Raw genomic sequence first — 12,100 nt, forward strand, 5'->3', positions numbered from 1 at the left:
GCAAACTGTCCTTGGGGTCAGGGACAGTGAAGAGCCAAAGGTCAGGTCGATGCCTCCCCCAACTCCTCCCCCAGAGGCAGCTACCTCTTGGGGGTAGGCGGGAGAGGGGACAGGGACACTGCAATTCAGGTGTTCAAGCCCTGCAGGGCCCACCCTCCAAGGAAAAGAGACGTTCAGCGAGAGGCAAAAACAGTGCCTTTAATAGTCAAGCACAGCCAGTATCCCGCTTCCCAGGCAAGAACCAGACTTCAGTAGAAATTCCCCATACCCTAGCCAGTCCTTTCTGGTTTCTCCTGGACCAGAGAGGGGAATGGGCTCCAGAAAAAACCAAGGAGTATTCACACTTCCATCCCTCACTCAACTCACACCAAAGAGACGGTGACGACAATGGCCAACCCAGGGGCCGTGGCAGCTATCACAGTGCACAATGGGACACTGGTTATGTCAGCCAACCGAGATGGTGGCCATCATAGCACCCAACGTGCCCAAAATAGAGATGTTATGCAGGATGCTGCCCAACTCGGCATCGACTATGCCAAGAAGCCCACCAAAAAAGAAGCACAGCACCCAATGGGCCAAAGATGTCATTGGAATGGTATCACCATCACATCCAAAGGATTAGTCAAGAGGATGTCCATCACCGTGTCCAAAGGGCCAACTAAGATGTCATCCCGGGTGGTGGCCATCAGAGCACCCAACAGAGGGACGAACAACATCAATCGACATGGCAGTCTTTGTAGTACCCAGTGGGCCTGCCAAGATGTCAACGGCAGTTATCCCAGTACCCAAAGGATTGGCCCGATGCCTCCAGAGACAGCAATCACCACCCTAATAGGCTAACCAAGATGGTAACTGATGGGACGAGCCAAGTGTCACCAGGAGGATCAGGCCCCAAGCGCCTGATGGTGTGAGTTACGGCCATACCCCACCCACCACACTCCCACACCCCTGCTAGGACGCGTTAAGCAGAGAGCGGGAATAGACACCCTGGTAGTAGACCCCAGGCTCCCCCGCCTCTGCCCCATAGCCCCCAAACCCCACGTCCAGTTTAGGAGGTGCCGGTGTCTGTTCCGACATTAGGTTGTTGATGGAGAAAGGGTGGTTGAAGTTGTAGGGAGCATCCAGCTTCAGCTCCCCGGGGAGCTCCAGGCCAGTGAAATAGGGTGTGGAGGAAGGGGGTGAGCCACAGTCCAGAGCCCCCACATCTTCCCCGCCCTGGGCCTCCGGCTCAGGGGGCGGAGGTTGGGGCTGCGGGGGAGAGCTGACCGTGGCGGCAGGGGCGGCGGCCGAGGCAGCCGCCCCTGCACTGTTCCTGGAGGTGGAGGTCCCGCCAGCCCCTTTCTTCACCTTCTCCTCCAGCTTGAAGCGCTTCTGGCGGCGCAGGTAGCAGCCGTTCTCAAACATGTTCCCTGAGCTGGGGTGCAGGGCCCAGTAGGAGCCCTTGCCCGGCTTGTCTGGGGAGCGCGCCACCTTGACAAAGCAGTCGTTGAAAGACAGTGAGTGGCGGATGGAGTTCTGCCAGCGTTGCTGGTTCTCCCGGTAGTAGGGGAAGAGGTCCATGATCCACTGGTAGATCTCGCTCAGGGTCAGCATCTTGCCCGGCGCCTGCTGGATGGCCATGGTGATGAGCGAGATGTAGGAATATGGCGGCTTGGCGTGGGCCAGTGGCCGCCGGTAGCCTTTCGGCATCTCCTTCCCGTGCACCAGCCCCGGGCCCGGGCCGCCGTACCCTGAGCCGCTGCCTCCGCCACCACTGGCACCCAGGCCTGGGAAGGTGGGCCCCAGGGGTGCTGCGGGGGCTGGGGGCGCCAGCGGTCCTGAGGGCAGCGGAGAGGCAGGGAGCCCCCCAGGGGGGTAGGGAGCACTCAGAGGGTTCAGGCTCATGTAGGAGTTGAGGGGGGCCATGGTGGGCACTGGGGTCACCGGCGAGTAGACCTGCAAGGAGAGAAAGAGAGATGGGGGGAGGTCAGTGAGTTGCCACTCTCCTGGTCGGCAAAGGGTCACTGGCCCCCACTATATGTCCATCTGTCTGTCTGTCTTGCCTCTTCTACAAGTCCCTCCCATCCTTACCTCTGTTTGCAGATGGCTGTCTCTGGAAGTCTCTCTCTCTTCCCCATCCTCATGAGCCCCATCCCTGACCTCACCCTCCATCCCCCAAGGGATCCCTATACTGGAGCTCATGCTTTAAGTGGTTCTCAAAGTGTGGTCCAGGACACCCGGGGGAGTCTCGGAGACCCTTTCAGGATGTCCAGGAGGTCAAAACTATTTGCATATAATGCTAAGAAATTACTAGCCTTTTTCACTCTCTGTCTCTCTCAGGAGTTACAGTGGAGTTTTCCAGAGGCCACCGGACATGTGACATTGCAACAGACCAAATGTAGAAGCAGCCACAAGAATCCAGCTGTCTCCTATTGAACCAGACACTGAAGAGATTTGCCAAAAATATAACAGTGCCACTCCTCTCACTAAATGTTTTGAAATATAGTTATTTTATTTTATTTTTATTTTTTTAAAGATTTTATTTATTTATGTGACAGAGAGAGACAAGCGAGAGAGGGAAGACAAGCAGGGGGAATGGGGGAGGGAGAAGCAGGCTTTCCGCCGAGCAGGGAGCCCGATGCGGGGCTCGATCCCAGGACCCTGAGATCATGACCTGAGCCGAAGGCAGGCACTTAATGACTGAGCCACCCAGGCGCCCCAAAATATAGTTATTAGTAAAAACACAGTATTTATGCTAAAAAATTGTTGGTTTAAAATTAATTAATCCAGGGGTGCCTGGGTGGCTCAGTCAGTTAAGCATCTGCCTTCGGCTCAGGTCATGATCCCAGGGTCCTGGGATCGAGCCCCTGTGTCAGGCTCCCTGCTCCGTGGGGAGTCTGCTTTTCCTTCTCCCTCTCCATCCCCCCGACCTCGCTCATGCTCTCGCTCACTCTGTCTCTGTCTCAAATAAATAAAATCTTAAAATTAATTAACCCATATTATAAAAATTTCTCAGTTTTAATTTCTAATACAGTAACTTTTCTTTTTTTAACGCAGTAACTATTGCTAGACATAATTTACATGAATGAAACCTGTTTGGGGTCCTCAATAATTTTTAAGCATGTAAAGAGGTCCTAAAACTGAAAAAATCGAAAACTCCTGACTTATCTCCATCCCATCTATAAATATGGGTAATCTCTATCACTCTTTTGGGTTATAGAATTACAGTTGTTAGAGGCCAAAAATGTTTCAGGATTGTGGAGGGGGGAGGGGCACCTCAGTCGGAAGAGCATGCGAGTCTTGATCTCAGGGCTGTGAGTTCGAGCCCACATTGGGTGTAAAGATTACTTAAATAAGTAAAACTTAAAAAAATTGTTTAAATGTTTCAGTATCGGAAATCACGTTTCAACCTAATCTATATTGCCTCTTTACCATATATCATTAAATCTAAGGCATCGCTATTTGTAAGCTGTCGTGTTATTTTAAGTACCAATAAGAATAATACCAATAAGGGGGGAAAAATACTGTCAGTCCCTAGACACCATTGACTGTAAAGCCCATCCCATTTTCAGAAATGTTCAAATGAAAAACATGCATCTTAGCTCAATGAAAAACAGTAGACATCACTAGGTCTCTCTAAATAACCCTCTATTCTTCCATCCATTAAACAAATATCTATCTGGCCACCTACTTTGTGCCAGGCACTGCTCCAAGCACTTCACAGGAAAGGTCTCCGTTCAACTTTGACAACCGCGCTATGGTAACACCCATTGTATGGGTGAGGAAGCTGGAGGCCCAGAGAAGTTGTCCAGGGTCAGACAGTAAGGAAGGGGCAGAGCTGGGGTTCTGAATTTAGGCAGCCCGGCTCCAGACCAGTGCTCTGGATCACGCTACAAAAGCAAGTGACCAAGACAAGACAGAAACGCCTGCCTTCACAGACCTGACAGTTTCCTGCTAGGAAAGGAACCAGATAAACATGGAAAACAGAAAGCATGGTGGGTGGTGATTTCTCCCTCGTTGTGTGTATTTACCGCTTCCATCCACTGTCCACCATCCTCTCTCCCTCAGTCCGCCAATGGCCCCCTGTCTGCCCTGCTCCCTCCCCACGCGGGGGTCTCATGGCCCTGGGGGTGCTGCTATCTTTCCAGCACGAGCTGCCTTTGCTGTGAGTCAGTGGGTCCTGTCTTGTCCCCTGTCACTGTAAGGGTCTGCAGGTCCCAAGGTCCTGAGAGAGAAGGGAATGGCCGGGGTCACTCAGAGAGCTGGGGACAGGCGACAACCAACTCTAGTCTGAGCCCAGGCAGAGAAACTCTCTTCTCTCTCACATACTTCCAGGCAGTTCTTTTGTCTCTGGTCTCTGAGTCTCCCAGCTGGCTCCATGTGTATCTGTCCATCTCTTTCCCCCATCTCAGTACCTCCCTGCTCCTGCCCTCTCCCCCTCCTCTCTACTCCCTAGTCTCCATCCAAGCTTCCTCTCCTCCCTGTCTCTCCCCATCTCTTTCTCGCCCCTCTGTCTTCACCTCCTTCTCCTGTCTCTCTCTCATCTCTCCCCAACCCCCCTGCCTGTCCCTCCTCATGACTCTCCCCAACCCTATCCCTCTTCCCCCACCCTATCTCTCCCTGTCTCTCTCTGCTCCCCTCCCCGGCCATGTCTCTTTCCCTCCAGCACATCTCTGGACCTCTCTGTCTCCTCGCCTCAGCATCACCATCCCCCCAGAAGCCTCCCACTGAAACTGGAATCACAGCTACCCCTCCTCCACGCACTGGTGTCCCCACCACCACCTTGGCTGATTCTGCCCCCTCCCCAGGATAAGGGAAGCGGGTCCTTCAGAGCTGAGGGAAGGCAATGGACTCAGGGGCATCCACAGAGGGTTCCTAAATCCCTCTGCGACCCTCACTTCCAATTCTCCAGCTCCATGAGCGTCCTCTGTATCACAGAGGAAGAATGACCGGGACCCCAGGGCCCTCCTTTTCTGGGTCTCCACCCACCCGGAAGTCCTCCTTGAGGTCTGACCTCAAGCACACCAGCTGCCCTAATCCACCCTTAGCTTTCCCACGCCCCAGGGCTGGGATGAACCCCCAGTGTCCGGGTGTGAGCCGGATCTCCCCTGCCAGGGCGGGGCTGAGATTGGGGGGAAGCCTTCAGGGGACCTGCACCCCCCGTCCCAGGAGGCTGGAATTTCTCTCCTTTCATTTCCTTATTGTCTCTGGGGGAGGGTGTGACAGGGAGCAGAGGAAGGCTGCGTGAAACCAGAAGCCTGGTTTCTAGTCCCAGTCACAGTGCAGATCCTCCAGCAGCCCCCAACACTTGGAGAGGCTTCAGAGTTCCCATCTCTAAAAGGGGGGAGCACTTGGACCAGCTGATTTGTGAGAACTGGAGGCCAGTCGGGACACCCCAGGGTGCTAACTTTCCAATTTCCTTCCTGACAGGGAGCCTGACCGGGGGTGTCAATCACCCCAGCAGGAGGGTGCTGTGAGCAAGAAGCAGTTTGGGAACCCTCTTAGTTCTTAGTTGCTGAGTGAGTGCAGATGTTTCTCTCCCTATTGTTCTGACCCAGGGGGAGGAGGTGGCTCAGTGGATGGGAAGGCTGGGGACACCATATTTCCATTTCCGGCCCCCCATATGTTAACTCTTCCACAATATGCTCTCAAATGCTAATCATTTCTAGACGGTCCCTCAATTACTGACACAATTTCAATGTGCAAATGCAAATTCTTAAACTTCAGACTGTGCCCCAATAGCGACTCCTCCATCCCTAGACCCACACAACTTACTTCTTAAAGATGTGGCCCCTGCCCAAACATAGATCTGTAGTTGGGTCTTCTTCAATCATGTCCCCAGGCTCTGAACTCTCTAGGGGTTCAGCAACCCACCCTCCTCCCCCCCCGCCCCCCACCGCCACCTGGGAGCCTCCACTTCCAACCTGGTCTCTCTCTGCCTTCCCCACCATACAACTTCACCTTCAGCTCTCCGCACTCCCAATCCCTTCCCTGGTCAGCCTGCCCCACCCCACGTGCACCTCACACCTCCACAGCCCCAGGACTGGCCCCTCCTGGGCACTTTGCCAATCCCTGCAGGCCTGGGAAACCAGGAGTCCCACCCCGAGCTTCAAACTCCAGACCCAGGACTCAGGCACGGTGGGGCCCCTTGTAAACCCCCAGATCTCTGAATCCTTGGGGATCTCAGACATTCCAGTCCCCCTCTGACCTGAAGCCCAAAGTCTCCTTCCAGGTTAAGAACCCAAATGTCCAGACCCCCATAACCTTCCTACTAGGATCCCTCCCCTGCCATTTCACAATCTTGACTATAGAAAGAACAAGCTAAGGAGGAGCCCTTGCAGCAATGGGAATGGGAGTTAGACTTGGGGAAGGACTTTCTTTCTGCTGAGGTGAGGGAATTACCATACACCCCACCCCCTACTCCAAGGACGGCCTTGTCAGAGATGGGACAAGTGAGGACATTAGCAATTACTGGAGATTACTGGGAGGGGGGTGTGTGTGAAATCTGAAACCCTCCAGCCTCCAACAAGGAGTATCCCTGCTGAGGGTCTCTAAAAACAATTAAACCACTGAAGTTCAGGCGGGAGGGGTAAGGGTCATGAATAGAGATGGGGGTGGATATTGACCCGTCTCCTGACAATGCCGTTGCTCACATCTGCTCTCAGGCTCCCAACTCTGACCCTATCTGGGCCCCCGTCTCTCTGAGCCCCAACTCTCACCCACCTGTTATTACAGGTTCCCAAACCATGTTTCATGTCTGAGCACCACCATCTCTTAACTTTGAGCACCAATCCCTATTTCTGACTCTTAGGTCGCCACCCCCAAGATGCTTATCCTCCAATCTCAACTCTGATTTCTACCCCGGAAACCCCATCTTTAACTATATTCTATCCCTGAGCTCTCACCTCAGACTTTCCTTAATGGTGACCTTTTTCTCCCATCTCTTAGCTCCGGTCTTTCCCCCTCTTTGGAACCCTATTTCCTAATCCCCCAGCTCGGTCCCCTGTCCTGGAACTCGGATTCCTATCTTTGTTTTGAGGTTTTTTTTTTTTTTTTTCATTTTAATCCCTTGGATTTTGGGTCCGCAACACCCAGTCGTCACGTTTAAACTATGACCTGACCCTTGCCTAAATTTTTCCGTTTGAGCCCTCGCTCCAACCAGTCTAAACCGCACTCCCATGCCTCGTCCCCCATCCCTGACTCCTACACCTGGTCTGCGTGTCTCTAGTTCCTCCGCTCCTCAACTGTAGTTGGGGCCCCCTTTTGATCCCACACCCCATCCTTGCCCCCCATTCACGCTCGCACCCTGATTCCTGCCCCCCACTTCCGCTCCGCCATCCCCGAGGACACACCTCGCCCGCCTCCGGGTAGTAGCTCCACTCGGCCAGGTCATGGGCCTCCATCTTCACCGAGCCCAGCATCCCCCGGGCCTGCGCCCCCTCCCGCCCCCGCTCCGGCCCGGGGGTAACCGAGCGCTTCAGATCTCTCAGCCGGCACGGCCCGAGCTCCGACCGGTGCCCGCCCGTCCGACCGCCCGGGGTCCCAGCCGTCCTGGGCGCCGCGGGAGGCGGCCACGCTTTATAGCTGGGACACCCCCGCCCCCCTCCCTCGCCCGCCCCGGGCTCCCCTCCCGCCTCCCCGAGGGCGGCGCGCTCGGACTGGGGCGCCCCCTGCGGGATTGCGCGGAGACAGACCTCAGGCGCCGGGAGCCGCAGCCCGGGGCCACGAGAGCTGGAGGTGGCTGAAGAGAGGGAGCTACGAGTGGGAGACACTGCCGATGCTAAAGTCCCCAAGGGCAGAATTCTGGGGCTCCTCTACCCCAGCGGGTTTCATCACCTCGACAGGAGAAGGCGAATAGCCAGAGCCCAGCATGACCGCGGCGGAGAAGAGGGGGCCTCAGAGCGCAGTGGACTCCAGAGGTCAGCATATGCTACCATAAGGACCGTAAGAGACCCTCGAACCCACATTCCCATTGGACGGACAGGAAGACTGAAGCTTCCGACAACTGGAAATGCTCCAGACTGCGTAAACGGTCAGGACCTAAGGTGGACGGGATCGGGGACTCTGCTTAGACTCCAGTGGGGCAACAGACCACCTCCAGGACCTAGGAGCTTCGTCGCGCGGACTCTCCACCCTCTCTAACACCAGCCGTCCAGGGACTCAGAAACCACCGTGAACTCCATTTCCCAGAAGCCTCTACCTCCCTTTCCGTCCAGTGCCTCTGCTAAGGGACTACATTTCCCTTAAGGCATGGCGTTCAAAGGCCGGAAATGAAAGGCACCCCGGCGTCGTCGGGGGGAGGGCGGAAGGCCTCTCGCGCCGCAGGAGGTAGGGGCGGGGTCGGGCCGCAGTGTGGACTCCATTTCCCGGCGGCCCTGTGTGCGCGGCGCGTGCGCAGTGTCCCGGCGGCGAACGGAAGATGGCGACGGCGGCGTCTGTGAAGAGGCGCTGCTGAGGGGGCGCGAGGGGGACGGAGGCCGGCGCCGCGGTGAGCGGGGGGCGGCGTGGGGGCCCGGGAACGAAGGGAGGAGGGACTCTGAAGCGGCAGGGGCGCTGGCCGGCGGGTTGGGGCGCTGCGAGGAAAGGGGAGCAGTGACGTTCGGGACCCCAGTTTCTTCCCCAGCTCGGGACCCTCCCGTGGCTTCCCAGTGCCCTGAGGGCAAAGTTCCAACGTGGCCCCCAAGGCGCGTCCGCCCCGCCGGCCCCGGCTCGGCCTCTCTGCTCGTTCCTCACTTCGCACAGTTGCACTAGCCTTCCGGTTCCTCAAACTCGCCATGCGCCTTTCCGCCTCAGGATTTTTGCACATGCTGTCCTCTCTGCCCGCAACATCCTTTTACCCATTCTGCCTGGCTAACTCCCATTCATCTTTCGGGTCTCGGCATCAACGTCACTTCCTCTGCGAAGGCCTCCTTTCCCGCCCTCCGTCCCGAAATCCGCCTGTTAAACGCTCTCATAGGTCCTTGTCCCTTTCCTTCATGTCACATGTGGTCTGATTTATCATTGGACCTTTATTTGTGGGGTTTTTCGATTAGGACCTTGACCGTGAACCCCACGGGGACAAGAGTATGTGTTGGTCATCGCTCTGTTCCCAGCACAGCGCTGGTCGCACTGAAGACGCCTGGTTAATGTTCGTTGAATGAATGAAAGATACTCCTGGGGTTACTCCGTATATGAGGGGTGGCGTCATATTCCGAAGTGGGAGTGGGGCAGTGGTACTCCATAAGGAGTACACCGGGAGGGGAGGGGAAGCGGGGATTGTTGGTAATAGCAAAAAGACTGCAAGCACCCCAGATGTTCTTCAGTAGGGAGACTGGCAGAAAAAAAGCTGATAACATCCACGTTATAAAATACTATGCAACTATTAAAGGGAATGGGGGGTTGGGGGAAGGGAATGAAGAAAATGTCTCTACATTGATATAGAGAGGGGGCTCCAGAATATATTAAGTGAAAACAAACAAAAGAGCAGGCCGTGCTAATTATATGCTCCCTTTTTACAAAAGAAAGGGAAATGTGTATAAACCTTGTTGTTTTGTTTTGTTTTAAGGATAAAGCAAGAAGTAGAAGAGGAAGAACACAGGGTTAAAAGAAAAAAAAAAGCTAGATCTCAGTCTGTTATTGTCATGGAGAGAGTGGAAAGGTTGGAAAGGTTCATCAGGAAAAGGTTCATTGTGTTCTGATAAGGGACTGGAGTATGCTGGTTGTCAGGTGACCATGCGCCTCGGCTTGCTTGGGAACAGACCTGGGGTGGAGAAGGAATGGCTTTCAGAGAGGCAGGACTGCATGGTGGTGAGGAGGATAGATTCTGCAGTCATACTGCTGGGTCTGCATCTTAGAAGCTGTGAGCCTTCAGTCAAGTGACTTTACCTCCCTTGCCTTCAAATTTCCTCATCTGTAAAATGGAGATTAAAAGTAGTACCTGCCGGTGTTGGGAGCTTTAAATAAGTTAACATTTGTATTAGAATTGTGCCTGACACGTATGCTTACATATTAGTTGTTATTTTTCAAGCATTCTGGAGCCAAAGGGTGGGGATACTAAGTCTAGGGATTGGGGAAGCCCTTTGGCATTCACTCAGATATTTACTGAGCACTTACTAGGTGCCAAGCACTGTTCCACGCTGGAGATCTAAAAAGTGAACAGACACGCACAAATCCTGGCCTTCATGGAGCTTATAAATTTGTAGTATGTTGAAGGTAATAAAGGCTGTGTAGAAAAATAGAGTAACACAGATGGAGAGGGAGAAAGAATTGACACTTGAAATAGGGTAGTGAGGGAAGAGCTGGAGCACAGAGACCCTAGAGGAAAGTGAGGGCAGAGGTAGAAGGGGCCTTTCATACAAGGTCTTCTAGGCCTTGGTGAGGATGATGGCATTGACACTAAGCAAGATGTGGCTGTGACAGGTGGCGGGGAGACTAGGAAGGAGACTGTTGGATACTCATTCATTCAGCAGACATCTGGTGAATAATTACTGTATTGCAATATATTACATTCCTTTTAAAAGGTCCATCTTTTTCACCCTCCTCAAATTGTTCTTAACAGTTTATGCAACATCCTTCAGATCTTTTCAGGGGCACATAAAAATAGTAGCTGTACTTATCTTGTGTTTATTTTGTGTACTAACTCATCTACTCCTCGGAATAGTCCTGGGAGGTAAACACTTTTGCCATCCCTGTTTTTTGTTTTGTTTTGTTTTTTAAGATTTTATTTATTTGAGAGAGCGAGCATGAGAGGGGGAAGGGTCAGATGGAGAAGCAGGCTCTCCACTGAGCAGAGAGCCCGATGTGGGACTCGATCCCGGGACTCTGGGATCATGACCTGAGCCGAACGCGCACTCAGCCACCCAGGTGCTCCATCCCTCTTTTATAGAAGAGGAAACAGACCCAGTTCATTTTGTGTCTTCATACACAAACTTGACAAAAATGGATTGAATTGCTATTTTCTGTGATGCCATAGGCTGTTGCAGACAGCTTTTTATAATGATACATTGAGACCTACCAGATTTATCTTAACTGTTTTCCCTCCTCTTCTGATTTTTTGTTTATCTTTTCATTTTTTTAAATATATATGTGTACGTAGGTACATATATATATATGTACATGTACGTGTGTGTGTGTTTTGTAAAAAGGGAGCATGCGGCAAACATTGTATTCCGCTTTGCATGTTTTCAGTGAATATATGTTGGAATCCACTGTTTATCAATGTATAGAGATTTTCATTTTTTCATCCCTCATTTTTTTTTAAGATTTTATTTATTTATTTATTTGAGCGAGAGAGACAGAGATAGCAACAGAGAGAGCAAGAGAGAGTATGAGCGGGGAGGAGCGGGAGAAACAGGCTCCCGCTGAGCAGGGAACCAGAGCCAAAGGCAGACGTTTAACCCACTGAGCCACCCAGGCGCCCCCATCCTTTTTACAGTTGCATAGTATTTTATTATGTGGATTTATCATGTTTTTCCAGCCAGTCTCCCTGTTTGAGAACACTTGGGTTGCTAATAGTCTTTTGCTGTTAGGAATAATGCTGTAGTTTATCCTTATTAAATAGTTTTGCCAAGGGGCGCCTGGGTGGCTCAGTCGGTTAAGTGGCTGCCTTCGGCCCAGGTCATGATCCCGGGGTCCTAGGATCAAGCCCCGCATCGGGCTCCCTGCTCCGCGGGGAGTCTGCTTCTCCCTCTCCCACTCCCCCTGCTTGTGTTCCTGCTCTCGCTATCTCTCTCTCTGTCAAATAAATAAATAAAATCTTTAAAAAATAAAATAAATAGTTTTGCCAAGTGTGACTCTGGGACAGATGCCCAAAAGTCTTCCCTTCCCCTCTCCCCTTTTTAAAAAAACAAACTCCATAGTATTCCATTTATTTTAACTAGGCCTTTTCTGATGTGTTGAATACTTAGCATGTAGGACTCTGTGACTGGTGTTCCTCAGAGCTGTGTTATAGAAAGCCTGCTGTCATGTCTGGTCCCGAGTACAGCCGGATGGCAAGACGAGACCCTGAAACCAGCAAGGTGGCTGCTGTGTGTTCATTTGTTCAGTCATTCAGCAGATGTTTGTGGCCAGCCTGCTATGTGCAAAGTCCTGGAGGTGAGGCCTGGCACTCCACAAGGGACTGCCTCTGGCCTGGGAGACATCC

At 52.8% G+C, this 12,100-nt stretch overlaps 2 protein-coding genes across 3 annotated transcripts in view; one reads left to right on the forward strand and one right to left on the reverse strand.

The window, feature by feature from the left end:
• Nucleotides 1-178: 178 nt before the first annotated feature.
• Nucleotides 179-7,525, reverse strand: FOXA3 (forkhead box A3). The gene is made up of 2 exons (XM_025849485.2): nucleotides 7,332-7,525; nucleotides 179-1,935 (listed from the first exon to the last, which is right to left on the reverse strand). The coding sequence occupies exons 1-2, from the start codon at nucleotides 7,398-7,400 to the stop codon at nucleotides 952-954; spliced, it is 1,053 nt and encodes a 350-aa protein (XP_025705270.1). The 5' UTR covers nucleotides 7,401-7,525; the 3' UTR covers nucleotides 179-951.
• An 807-nt stretch (nucleotides 7,526-8,332) lies between these two features.
• SYMPK (symplekin scaffold protein) overlaps nucleotides 8,333-12,100 on the forward strand; it is a 36,184-nt gene continuing 32,416 nt past the window's right edge. For both annotated transcript variants that reach the window (XM_025849583.2, XM_025849584.2), the window contains exon 1: nucleotides 8,333-8,467. The gene's annotated coding sequence lies outside the window, so the exon portion shown is untranslated. The remainder of the gene's footprint in view (nucleotides 8,468-12,100) is intronic.

This window comes from Callorhinus ursinus, unplaced genomic scaffold (genome assembly GCF_003265705.2).
Source record: "Callorhinus ursinus isolate GAN/ISIS: 27379988/994484 unplaced genomic scaffold, GSC_fseal_2.0 scaffold71, whole genome shotgun sequence".
Classification (NCBI taxonomy): Eukaryota; Metazoa; Chordata; class Mammalia; order Carnivora; family Otariidae; genus Callorhinus; species Callorhinus ursinus.